The sequence below is a fragment of the Artibeus jamaicensis genome, unplaced genomic scaffold (genome assembly GCF_021234435.1).
Source record: "Artibeus jamaicensis isolate MK-2021 breed Jamaican fruit bat unplaced genomic scaffold, CSHL_Jam_final contig_1998, whole genome shotgun sequence".
Lineage (NCBI taxonomy): Eukaryota > Metazoa > Chordata > Mammalia > Chiroptera > Phyllostomidae > Artibeus > Artibeus jamaicensis.
In genome coordinates this window covers 17173122-17186006 of record NW_026521407.1, presented here as the reverse complement: position 1 = coordinate 17186006, position 12885 = coordinate 17173122, and the positions used below count along the sequence as shown (strand labels likewise).

The 12885-nt window shown below is 41.7% G+C and overlaps 1 protein-coding gene across 1 annotated transcript; it reads right to left on the bottom strand.

The window, feature by feature from the left end:
* Positions 1–663: 663 nt before the first annotated feature.
* On the bottom strand, positions 664–12615 carry APOH (apolipoprotein H). Its single transcript, XM_037128043.2, has 8 exons — positions 12506–12615; positions 11958–12134; positions 10606–10702; positions 9008–9084; positions 6804–7010; positions 4012–4191; positions 2176–2373; positions 664–815 (listed from the first exon to the last, which is right to left on the bottom strand). The coding sequence occupies exons 1-8, from the start codon at positions 12567–12569 to the stop codon at positions 760–762; spliced, it is 1056 nt and encodes a 351-aa protein (XP_036983938.2). The 5' UTR covers positions 12570–12615; the 3' UTR covers positions 664–759.
* Positions 12616–12885: the final 270 nt, after the last annotated feature.

Genomic DNA, 12885 nt, shown 5'->3' with positions numbered 1-12885 from the left:
TCGCCGAACTGAAAGCGGGGCCTATTAGCGTGATTGGTTTTCTATTTTCCCCAGCGACAGTCAGCTGCTCTGGTGGTCCAGGCAGAGGGAAGGCAGCAAGGGCCTGGGGTAGGTTTTGCCGCCATGCACTCCCGAAGAAGCAAGGGGCAAGGGAATTGAATAGGAACAAAGGAAAAATGTTATGACAGGTCATGGAATGTGAGTGGCTAAGGAGAGATTTTTTTAAGGCATTTTATAAACTGGACACCAAAGGTTCAAATCCAGTTCCCCTGACCTAGAAATCCATTCTCATTCCTTCAGGGCCATGCTTCTGAAACTTGGGAATGCAAAGAATCACCCAGGGACCATGTCATTGATGCAGAGTCTTGGACCATCCTCACAGATTCTGGGGTCCGGCCTTTTTCCTTTGGAATATGTACCAGGTGATACGGATGTAGTGGGGGAGGGCCGGTGTCTGTGGAACGTTCAAGGAGAAATACTGAACTGTAGTTGTTTCAGGGGAAAGTATTTGAGGACAGAGTAGGGAGAGGTGAACTGGGTCCCTCAGAACACTGTTTACACTTTTCAGTTCACAACAACAAAATGATGATGTTCCAAACACATGGGTTCTTAACCAGATAGCATAACTAAAACTAAGCCCATGACGAGCAATCATACAATGGCTCAGGCCATAAATCCAGCCTTTTATTTGTTTCTACTTCCATTAGGTTTCTTGGACAAACACAGATATGCCATTCAGTTTTGAATCTGAACCCCAGTTCAGCATGGCTTCACATCGGATGCATCGGTTTTCCAGAAAGCCAGAGAACTGTGCTCTGTACGGGGAGAAAAAGGTAAACACGCTGTGAGAAACGACCATTTCTCGAATTTGTTAAATGGCTAAGACAAATCAAATGTGTTTTAAATGTGCAGGATAAAATGAATTATATGAATGAAATCATATAGTGTGAGGTTTACGCGATAGGACAAAGCATTAGGGAAATGATAAGGCCCTCGTTTCCAGGAGAGAAAATAAAAGCTGTATAACTCTGAGAGTCATGAGTGAAAAAGACAGAACTGTACGAGCCCATTATTTCTTCTCCAAGGCCCTGTCAGGGCGGCATTCATCTGGAGACTGGGAGGGAGAATGGCTTGAATAGGTACATCAGCAAAGCTCGGTTTGCTTTTTTTTGTTTAATTATCCTCTCCTACTATTTTTTTCACTGATTTGTACTGAGCTTATGGTGCTTTGTTCATTTTGCTATTTAACATCTCACCAGGGCTCTGCTCTGTTTTGAATAATAACAGTTTATTCAGTGCATTTCTGACCCTTTGTAATTATAATGACTGTCATTGGTTGAGCACTGATTCAATGTCAGGCGTAATGTCTTAGACAATCAAACCTACAAGGTGGGTAGTTATCACTCCCTCTGTCTCTCCAGCGGGCCGCTTCTCAGACCCCTCAGACCCCTGTCCCCTTCTCCCGCTCTGCTCCCGACTCTGTTCTTTCCAGCAGGTGTGGGGCTGTCAGCATTCTCGGGCCATTTCTAAACCTACAGCCAACAACAGCTTCCGCCTCTGCTGGTTCTTCCTTCAGATGACAAAGATATCTAAACCCCAAACCCCAAACCTTACATGGTTGGCAGCTCTAAGCGCTGGCCGTTAGAAACTTCTTTAGAAACCTCACACAGACATAATTATCTTCCTTAAAATATTTTGTTCTGATGAATGCTATGTTCTAGTGGGTACTTTTCAAACTCTAGCAAATGCTGAAGGAAGGAAAAAAAGGTTAGGTCTGTAAATCAGTTCCCATTGCCACGAGTTACTTTGTAATTTGGGATGAGTTCTTTATCATTTGGGACCAACAAGTAGCAAATGTTCCATTTATTATTATTATTATTATTACTATTCAAACTTAATTTGGAATTATACCAGATAGGATAATTCACCTCAATATTCATCAAATAAAATCATAATCACAAGTATTAAGGAAAATAACTGGAAAGAAAAATGGTTATGCAGGTAAGGAACCTGAGGGCACCCACTATTTCATGTCAGTGTTGTTCCTGTCCCCATCTCCTTTTAAAAGTCCAGTGACCATATTGACATGGCTCCTTATGGTCATTATGTAATAAAACAGTGATTATGGGGAAGGGCAAGTGAAGTCCTGGCTCAAAGCTCCAGCGTTAGACTCACCCTTGAAGCATTTGGGGATTTCTAAGGTGCCGTCTATGCACTCAGCATCCTCTGTGTAGCTGCACTTCTTTTCCTTGTTTTTGCAGAAGAAAGAAACCTTTTGACCATGCAGCATTCCATTCTTAAATTTTTCTTGGATCTTTACTCTCTCCCCTTCAAATATCACAGTTGCTTTTTTGACAGATACACTACAAGATGCTGAAAGAGACAATATCTGTAGTCAAGACTTAGGAGTTCTTAGTCTTTCTTCAAGAGAATGTAGTATGTGAGCCTGCAGATGAGGACCCCTGAAAGAAATCACTCAACAGAAGAAGATTCCAAGACTGTACATAGGGAATAGCATCAATATCATTGCTAGTAACGGCTCTTTAGCAACAGAACCATTAGCCATGGATTCCGAGATGGGCTTTTCTGCGCCTACAGTAGCCACATCACAAGAGCAGAAGCATAAGACTCTGGGCCCCAGTGAAGAACTTCCACCGGACTCTGTCATATTATGTAAGCCTACATTGGCCCACTCATCACCCATTTGCTGACCTAGTGCACCCACCCCACCAGCCACTGTGACAGTTGGCTGACAACAGCTCACAACCACTCCTTTCTCTGAAAAATTGTCTTCATCCATAAGGAAGGCCCCTCTCCCAGGAGGTAATGCAAATCTGCCCCCAACCCTCGGGCCAGAGAACGGAGTAGCCCACAGCCAATGACTAGGAGATATAAAAAGCAGGCCCCCTCACTTCTTGGTGAGAACAACTCTGGGGCAGAATTTATGATCCAGAACCCCCAAGGGGTGTAGCTGAGGCTAAACTCTGGTTGAGACTACATGCTTGCTTGAAACTTAGTTGGATCAGCAGTAGCAGCAGCACCTGGGAACTTGGTACCAATGCAAATTCTCATGTCCTAGCCCAGATCTACCAAATCAGAAACTCTGTGGGATTCTGGTGCATGATGAAGAACCAGCCTCTGATGCACAGTGGGAGATCCGGTCTCCCACTCCATCCTACCTGCCTCACTCTCTCCCGAGACACTCAATAAATCAACTACACTTGGATCCCTGTCCCAAACTCTGCTTCTAGGGCACCCCAAACTAAGACACTAGCCATATGTCATTTGCCTGCTATTTCTACTTCCCTTTCTGCTTACACTGTCCAGCCTGAGCAGACACCTAGTGCTGGGTTGTGGTTTTCTGCATAAGCATGACACTGACCGTATCGAGAATAGACACCTAACTGAAAACAGGCAAGTATCTCAGGGAAAAGATGTGTTAGTGATGAATCCTTTAATTGAGAAATACAGAGGTAGAGTCCAGCCAGGTTCAAGGTGAGTAGGCAGAGAAACATGGAGATGGGAGAGATCATGAGGCCACCAAGATATGAAAAAAGAGCAACTGCTGCTAATGTGCAGCTCCAGTTCTTAGGAGGAGGGGTTGTGTTTCATTTCCTGTTCTTCACTGCCCATCAGATTGCCTGTTGCCCAAGGATAAGCCTCCATTTCCTTGAAATAGCTTGAACACGTGGTTGGTTTTTGCAACCATGAAGAGTCTTAACCAAAACCAAGCAGAAATGGATGCTCACAGGCAAAGACTTAAATGTGTTATAAGAATCCCACATAATCTTCCACCATATTATCAGTATGATAAGTTTATTTCACACATTTTAGTGTCAAACGAGCTTGCTAGGCATGAAGCTGTACAATGAGTCCTAACACCTTTCACGTGGCAGTAGCTGTGAAGCAAGTCTGAGCAACAAGTCAGAGGATTGGAACAAGAAAAGGGCAAGTAAAGGTGACCCACTGGTAAGTTCGGAGACATTTTAAGACCTCACCCATATTTCATACCTTTACAACTGGGCTGTGCAGACCAGTTTCCAAATTTGCTACATTCTACTTCTTGTGGGCCATCCAAGACATATTTCTCATGGCAACCATATGTGGCTTTATCCTTGTAATAAAGTGCTTCTTTTGCAGGATAGTTCACAAAGCCATTGTTCGGTCTTGATGGGAATGGGCATTTTACTTCTAAAAAGTTTATTCAATAAGATATATTAGTATAAATAGTGACATTGTCCAGTAGTCATGAGATACATAGTTATACTCTAGTACCTTTATACCATTGATCACGGGGGGTTCCAGTGACTAGAATGCAAAGTCTAGGTACATTGGTGCTTAATTTTGTCCTCCGGATCCTATATTCATGGGGCCCTTGATTGTACAGAAAAGAGAAAACACCACTTTGAAAGTATATGAATGAGCCCTGGCTCAGTGGATTGAGTACTGGCCTGTGAACCAAAAGGTCACCAGTTCAATTCCCAGTCAGGGCACATTCCTGGGTTGCAGGCCAAATCTCCAGCAGGGGGTGCACAAGAGGCAACTACGCATTGATATTTCTCTCCCTCTCTTTCTCCCTCTCTTCCCCTTTCTCCAAAAATAAATAAATAAAATATTTAAAAAATTGAAAAACAAAGTATATGAACGAGTCACCAGGTTCTTAGGGTTTTCATATAATCATAAGGTATTATTGTGAATTTCATCTCCACACAGCCTAACATGGTGAGTTTGAAAGAAGGGAAAGAAAAGTTTGTCTCTTTTAATCAACTAGGCATAAAATTGGAACACAAAGACTCTCTCCATGTACATTAGCACACCATTATTTGGATTTTAAATGTTACAACAAATTCTTCAGATGACACGAGAAACCAGAACAAAATACAGGGGAGGAAAATGGTGCCACTTCCAAGTTTTCTTAAGTCTTCTCAAATCCACATCTCTATTTACCCCAATACAATAAGACAAGGGTGAGGCCAGGAGTGCAGAACTCTTGGGAGGTAGAATAATGAGGCAGTCGAACAGGACAAACTTCAGTGTTGGACTGCTTGGTTCAGTGTTGGCTCTTCCACACATTAAGTGAAAGCAAGAATCTATAAGTCTATAATAATACTAAAAAAAAAGGCCATGGAAGAAAAGCTCATCTCTACAGAGGAATGCCAGCTGATCAATATAGAAGGGAAGATGGAATTAGAAAGTCACCATTTTGCAGCCACCTGTGTCAAAACTAGAGCATCAGTAGACACAGAAATTCCACCTGGAGGAAGCGTATCCACATGGTCACCAAGTGGCGTCCACAGGTAACTTACTAATTCCAAAGAGAACAAGGTCCTTCACCAAGAGAAGAATTGCCACACCCGACCTGGTTAAGAGATCAAACTAGACATGACCAGCAGTGGCCCAACACGTGCTAAAATGAATTCTTAACAAAGTATAGAACTTTAATCACAAGTAAAAAAATCAACCAAAACTCAGTTATGAAACATTCTATAAGGCAACTATCCTATACTCTTTAAAAATGTCAGTGACAGACAATTCAAAAGGCAGGGGGTCATTTTTAATTAAAGAGGCTAAAGGGATACGACAACAAAACAGAATGTGTGATTCGGAATTCGATCTCACATAAAATAAAGCACACACGTAAAGGATGCTTCTGGCTCAATTAGAAAAGTTTACAGATGAAATGTTCCTAATTGTTTGTATTATTAGAACTGTTCAAATTATTCTTAATAATTCAAAACATGTTACATGTCTTGGGAACAGTGACAATAGGAGACTGTCCTTGTGCTTAGGGTATTCACCTAGGGTACACTGAAGCATCATGGGAAAGAGTCATGATGCCCACAGCTTGATGGTTCAGGGATAAAAAGTACCTGGGCCAGGGGATGGATGACTGAAAATATCACAACATGCTGACAGTCAATACATCTAGGTGACGGGATGGAAACTTTTTTCAAATACCTACTACTTAGGGCTTGAGAGAATTAAATGAGATGACACATACACAGTAGGAGACAGAACTGAGTCACCCCAAAAAGGTCTAGGTATTATTGCTGGTGGTTTTCCCATGCTAAAAAGCACTTATGTTTTGAATCATTCAATTGATATCTAAAATACCTACTCCAGGAGAAGTTAACAGTCCTTAGTATCAAACTCCTCTTGTGCATGATAAATTCTTAAATGTGTCTACTTGATATGCAGTTGACAAATTTAAAGATGGTGATGAGAGGTCAAATTCAAGGAGGAAGAATGTGCATACTATTTTTAAAACTAGATATTTTTGTGATTCTTAAATTTAAGTGAAAGCTTATAACAATCTGGCTGCAACCCAGTGTTTACCTTCATCTCCCAGGACACCTCAGTATGGTCCAGGCCTCTCCTCGCCAGCCCACATCAAGTCAGCTGTCTGCACACACGCCCTGTTCGTCCTGCCTTCCAGACCCCCCACATCCTTCACCCTGCATGGCGTGCCTTCCCTCCCTGCACTTCCACCCCCGTCACCACTCATTCTCCAAGGCCCTGCTCTGGCTGCTCCGGACAGTTCATTGCATTATATATAATTCCCCTGAGGTGAAAAGCCAGGCCTCATTCTTCTGGTATCCCAAACACCCAGCACACTGCCTGGCGCGTGGTAGAGGCCAGTGGACGCTTGCCAAACAAGGTCCTGTGGAAGGCAGCTCTGCTCACCACTCCCCACCACCGCCAAGCAGGGTCATTTAAAACACTCGGTGACAGCAGAATGGTCACTAGTTTTCAAAAATGGGAATTACACTATCATAATCATTTTCTTTTATCTTTGCACTTACCCCTGCATTCTGGTAATTCAGTCCAGTTGCCATGTTTTGTGCAGGTAATGGTATCATTTCCAAACATGGCATAGCGTGACAAGCACTTGAAGACGGCCTTGTTCCCATAGAGGGCGCTGTCTCCAGAGAATGAGCTGTTTGTGGCCAATGACTTAGAAATACTAAGTACTGCAAATTTAGGTACGGATGGTGGAGGGCAGCTTATAGCTAGAAAAAGAAAGAACTGTTGTTTTTATGAAAATCATTGAGATTTTTAGGTATACTCTTTCCAGAAAGGAAAAAAATCTGAAGATTAACTTGAGAAAATGCAAGATTTGGTCAAGTGCCATGGTAAAAAAAATGGTCAATTGTAAAAGCCGAATGAGAAACTTGGATCTGGAAAGCAGATGCCTGTTACGATAACATAGTGCTTAGGTTTCCATGAATCTTTGATCCCAATGCAATCTCAGAAGATGTTTCTGGAGGTCAGAGCAGGTGGACAACGTTGCTGAGGGACCCTCCTGTAATCATCGCTGTTGACAGCAACCTGGTGCAAAGCTGCGTGTGCTCCACATCTGAGTTCCACTGCAGTTCAGGTTCGTTTGTTCCAGTGGAACACCTCCTGCTTTTTGTGCACTCTGGAGCTCATACAAACAGCCTTCCACAGAGAAATGGTATAGGCTGACATCCCAATCTGACTCAAGTGAAGTCTGAGCAAGTCCAGGGAAAGTTATGGTAATATAACGGAAGTTAGTGGAGACCAAAATGAGATTTAGTTTGAATCATCGGTAGCAGCAGTCCCCAAACTTTCTGGCATTAGGGGCTGGTTTTATGGAAGACTATTTTTCCATGGACCAGGGTAAGGGGGGTGGTCTCAGGATGCTTCAAACACATTACAATCAAGCTCACCTCCTGCAACGCAGTCTCTTTCCTAACAGGCCACCGACTGGTACCAGTCCATGGCCTGGGGCGTTGGGGACCCCTGATCTAAAGTCTCAGAATGTGATCCATGGACCAGCAACATGAGCACTGCCTGGAAGCCTGTTAGAAATGCAGAAGCTCAGGCCCTACCCAGGACCCATGAATCGGAAATTGTATTTTGTAAAGATGCCCAGATGATTCATAAGTACACTAGAGTATGAGAAGCACTTATTTAGGTTAGACCGATGCTAAAGTAGTCAATCGACTTCAACTAAAAAGAAAAAAGGGACTTCACATATCCTCAGGGGAGGATTTAAAATATATAAATAAGTAAGTAAAAAGGGAAACTATTTATAAGAACCATGGTGCTCCCATGACTGAGTAAAAAACTGTACTTAATTTAGCTTAAAATAACTTTTTGGTAGTTCGATGTTTCTTAAACTAGTGTTTATTTGAAATTGCTTTACTTTTTCACTTCTTTTGCTGGGACACACCTCACTGAAATGTCAAAAATTCATAAGTATCATTGTTGCCTAGGCCTTTTGGTCAAAGATTGAATGTGCAAAAATCACAAGGGCATTTAAGAATGTCCCTCCCCATAAAAGCAGAGCCCAGAGCTGACCCTGACTGCTCAACTGAGCATCCCCTGAACTAATCTTATCACCAGTGCCTTTTGCAGGAAACTCAATCAGCTTTTTGGATGCAGGGCCCTTTGATGGGCTCTAAACTTATCGTAAAGGTGGCTTCCTCATCTCCCTCATCACTAAACTGACTTACTTGCTGGGGACCGAGCTAAGCCCCCCTTAGCTCAGTAGCCTCGGTGCTGAAAACAGGATGTAGTGCATATTATGTCCTCAATATATGTGTGTTGAATACATGAATAAGTGAGTGAATGAATGGATGAATGAATGGGGTTCCAGAGCGGGAAGAAGGTGTTTGATGCAGAAGTTCTTGTAGTCAAATGGTGGCAGTCCCTGATAGACTGATGCCACACATACCCAAGCCCCTGCCCAAACACTGTGGGAGAGTTGGAATTAATAAACCCAGAGACCCCTGGCACCATCAGGGAGAAGATACAAAATGTGTTCATGAGTAGAAGGCTTCCCTTCTGTCATTCCAAAGTGCTTCTTTCCTCCTGCAGAGGAAGATGTTATCAGGATGAATATTCCCTATAAGGGCAACCAGCCATCTCATGGAGCTGAGACTGAAGGGTTTCCAGGCATGAGACTTAGAGTCCTGAAACCAGAAACGTCCCAGGTAAACCAACTGATCACCGCCCCCATATCTGCGACCCACAGACTCACGAGCACAGACAGGAAGGTCTGGACTCCATTTTCCTTCCTCAGTGCATTGAGAAGATTTAGTTCCATTCAGATAAAAACTGCAAAAGGAAAATTTAATCCATCAAGCAGGTAAAGAATCCATCGAGAGCATCTCAGATGTCTTTGCCCTTGTATGTTGCTTCAGATGAATACTATTGACTTTGTTCACATTTTATAACGTTGTTTTCCTGTGGAGTTTAACACACATACAAAGCTCAGGTCTACCGGCCTAAAGCTGCAGGGGAATCACTGAAGGAGGGGAGGGTTCCATAGCTGGTGGGTACAGCGGCCAAACCTCCAAACTGTCATCTCCAACCAGCTGGACCAACTGGTTGGTTGTTATGTGAAGCAAAAAAATGAAATTGAATCAAATTGAGTAAGCTCTACTATTTGTTCTCTGAGAGCCCAGTGACACAAATGTATAAAACCAATACAGTCTATTACCAAGGTGATCCCTTTGTTTGTTACATAAATGTTTAAATCACTATGTTGTATGCCTGAAAGTAATACAAGATTGTATGCCAACTGTAATTTTAAAGGTTTAAAAATTCAAAAACAAAAAAACCAATGCAATTTATTTTCATCAAAAATGTAACATTCTGTCGTTGGAGCCGATTTTTTCAGTGTGCTTTATCATCAGACACACCAGTAGTAATTTGGGTTTCGGATGAGAGGACTGACTGCATTTCTCTTTCACATGCAGTGTTGCTTAATCTCCAATCCCAAACAAGGATCCTCAGTTAAGTTTTGCCCAACTGTATGTACAATCAACGTGCTATATTGCCAGTGACACCAGTGGTGTCTGCTCATAAGGCAGATGAGCTGTATTACCAACCACAGGCTTTCTTCCTGGGGATGTCGTGCTGCATTGAGAATCAACAGCACTGCGTCCTACATCACCATACTCCCAATCTTCCCCGCAGAATTCCCTTCTAGAGACTACCATCAAGTGAGCCTCATGGCTAAAGCCCAAATCCAACGCTCATACTATTTTAATCCTCATACCAAGATTTGGCCCAGAAATTATAAGGAATTATTGTCCAGTTTCAATAATCTTTTTCCTAATTTTTTTCTTTTCATTGAATTTGCTGGAGTGATACCAGTTAACAAAATTATACAGGATTAAGGTGCACAATTCCACAACACATGATCTGTAACTGTATGGTGTATTCACCACCCCAAGTCTAGTCTCTGTCGTCACCACTTACACCCCCATAGCCTCTCCCACCTCCCCCCACCCACTTCCTTCAGCAATCACCACACTGTTGTGTCCATGAGTTTTTCTCTTTTTTCTTGTTTGCTCAATTTCTTCACCCCCTAACCTCCAACCCCCCAGACAGCTGTCAATAATTTTAATGTACCTCATCAGATAAGCAACTAACTGGGTGCAGAAAAATTAGAATGTTTTGCTAATTATCATATTCTCCATCCCTTATCCACCCTCCACACCATTGTGTATTTGTATTCAGTGATTTGCACTCAGCAAGTCTAAGGCTAGAAATGAAGCCTGGAGTAGTCCTGTGGTTTAGCTTAAGGGCATCGAAATGAGCTTCATTGGTTAGCTACTCAGAAGTCCTTACCCAGTGTTACAAGAGAAACTGATGGTGTTGGGATATTCAAAGGTAGAATAGCGTACCGCTCCATTTGGTAAGATTCCAGCAAAAGGACACACTCTGGCTGTGATTTAAAGATTAAAAAGGTAAATACCTATAAATAGAGTTTCCTATTAAAATAAAAATATACAAAGTCATTTCTACCCTTTGATCAAATAACTCTACTGGTAACATTCTAAGAAAAATAACTAAAATAAGTCAAATGATAAATGCCTGAATGTGTTTATTGCATGGTTACCTCTGACAACAAAAACTGAACAGTCTAAATGTATACTTTCAGGGTATTGTTTTAACTAATGATGGTAAATCAACAGTTGAGCTGTAGTGTAGTCCATAAAATATTGATTATGAAGACCATAGAAACATAGTCAATGTTTCTGATATACTGATGAAAATAGAAAAATACAAAATGGTCTCTACTCTCTGCAACATGCAAACATGTACACATGGAGATAACTGAAAAATGAATTGTTAGTGTTCTAGAGTTATAACTGACTTAAAGGTGTTCTTTTCATTAAAAGTTATGTTTGGTCTTTTTTAATAAAAAAGAATGTTAAAATCACTTGTATGAACATGTATACTTTTCACAAATGTTATGTCCATATGACCAAAATAACCAAAGCCTAGATAGGTCCATATAGTTTTTTTAGTGCTTAACTTCTGCATAAAATTGGCAGAAATTCTATATAGTCAATTGTTCAATATTTGATTGTAAAAATAATACCAACTTGACATCACAGAACCATATTCTGAGGGTACATAAAAGTAACCATCTACCATAAAGGAATGAGATATAGATGTATATAATTTATGTTATATTATCAAGTTAGTATAACATATATCTATTCTTTATTATGAATAAACATGTAATATATACATAGTTCAGATGAAATTTATTATCATTTCAGTAACTATTAAATCTGCTTTCATTTTGAGGCAAAGTCCAGAGATATGATGATTCCTCAATTTTTTTTTCAAGTGTCTCCTTGGCATCTGTTTAAATTTCAGAGAATCTGCACTTTCTTTTTTCACTTCTGCAGTGTTCCTCTCTCCTTTTATCACACCAGGTCCTTTTCTCACAGATCCCCCAATTCCAGGCTAAGCTTGCCTCCCCTTCTCTAAATAGTACCTACTATCCTTGGCCTCATCTTTTATGGAGATGTCCCCAGACCCTCTTGTTTCTTCACAGCCCCCAAACACACACACAGCTCTGCTGGCCTTCTGCACCCTGCGCAGCACGGTAAGGGAGGCTACCCCCCCACCCCAAAATGTTCAGAGTCTAAGTGAGGGGAGAGAATGTGCAAGAGGCACTGACTTACCTGTACATTTCAGTGTGTTGATGGGCCACATTCCGGAGAGAGGGCAGGTGAACCGTCTTATCCCTCCCCGGGACACATAGCCTGGCTGGCAGGAGTATATTATCTGCTCCCCTGGTTCATAGGACATTTTTAAGGGAGTAACTGTGGCAAACGGTAGCTCTTCTGGCTTGGGACAGGCTAAAATAAAGCACAAAGCAGTTGGTTAAGAAATCTAGATGTGCATTTTTCAGTTCAGCTGGCATCGAAATTAAAACCCGCTAATGCCACTCACAACAACTCTACAAAGTCCGGCGCCATATCTCATCTAATCTCCTCAATGACACTTTGGAGGGTGCTATTGCCATCCCCATTGTATAGATCAGTACCCCGAGGCTTAAATTGTCTAGGCATTTTCTGGAGAACCTTTAAATGTGGCAAGATTCAAAAATAAGTGTTGATCCAGTCTCTCCAGCGTCCACCCTAAAGGGAATTGAAGTTATTAGCGATCCCTGGATTATACCAGGGGGTTGCATAGATCCATTATTTTTGCAAAAGTGAAGAGCACTTACTCCGTCCTGCAGTCGCCACATAGCAGAAAAAACTCGAGAACAGGAGGAGCACTGGAGAAATCATTGTGGATGGTTCTCACAGACACTGCCAAAGTGGCTTTCCTCTACCAAAAAGACAGATGCACATAGGAAAATGCTTAACTATTAACCATTTTTGTGTACTTTTTTGTCTGTAAATAGAAGATAACATATCATGATTTGAAAGGAACCCTGAGGCCTACATTCTTTAATCATTTACTTTCTTTCTACTTCTGTGGGTCTGTTGTGAAATCATCGGTTGATGGTTTTGTCTTTATAATAATTTTGTTAAAGGCACAAAACAGTCCATTATTGCCACTTATAGAACCCTGGTGATTCCCAGGTTGCCAGGTCTTCAGTCC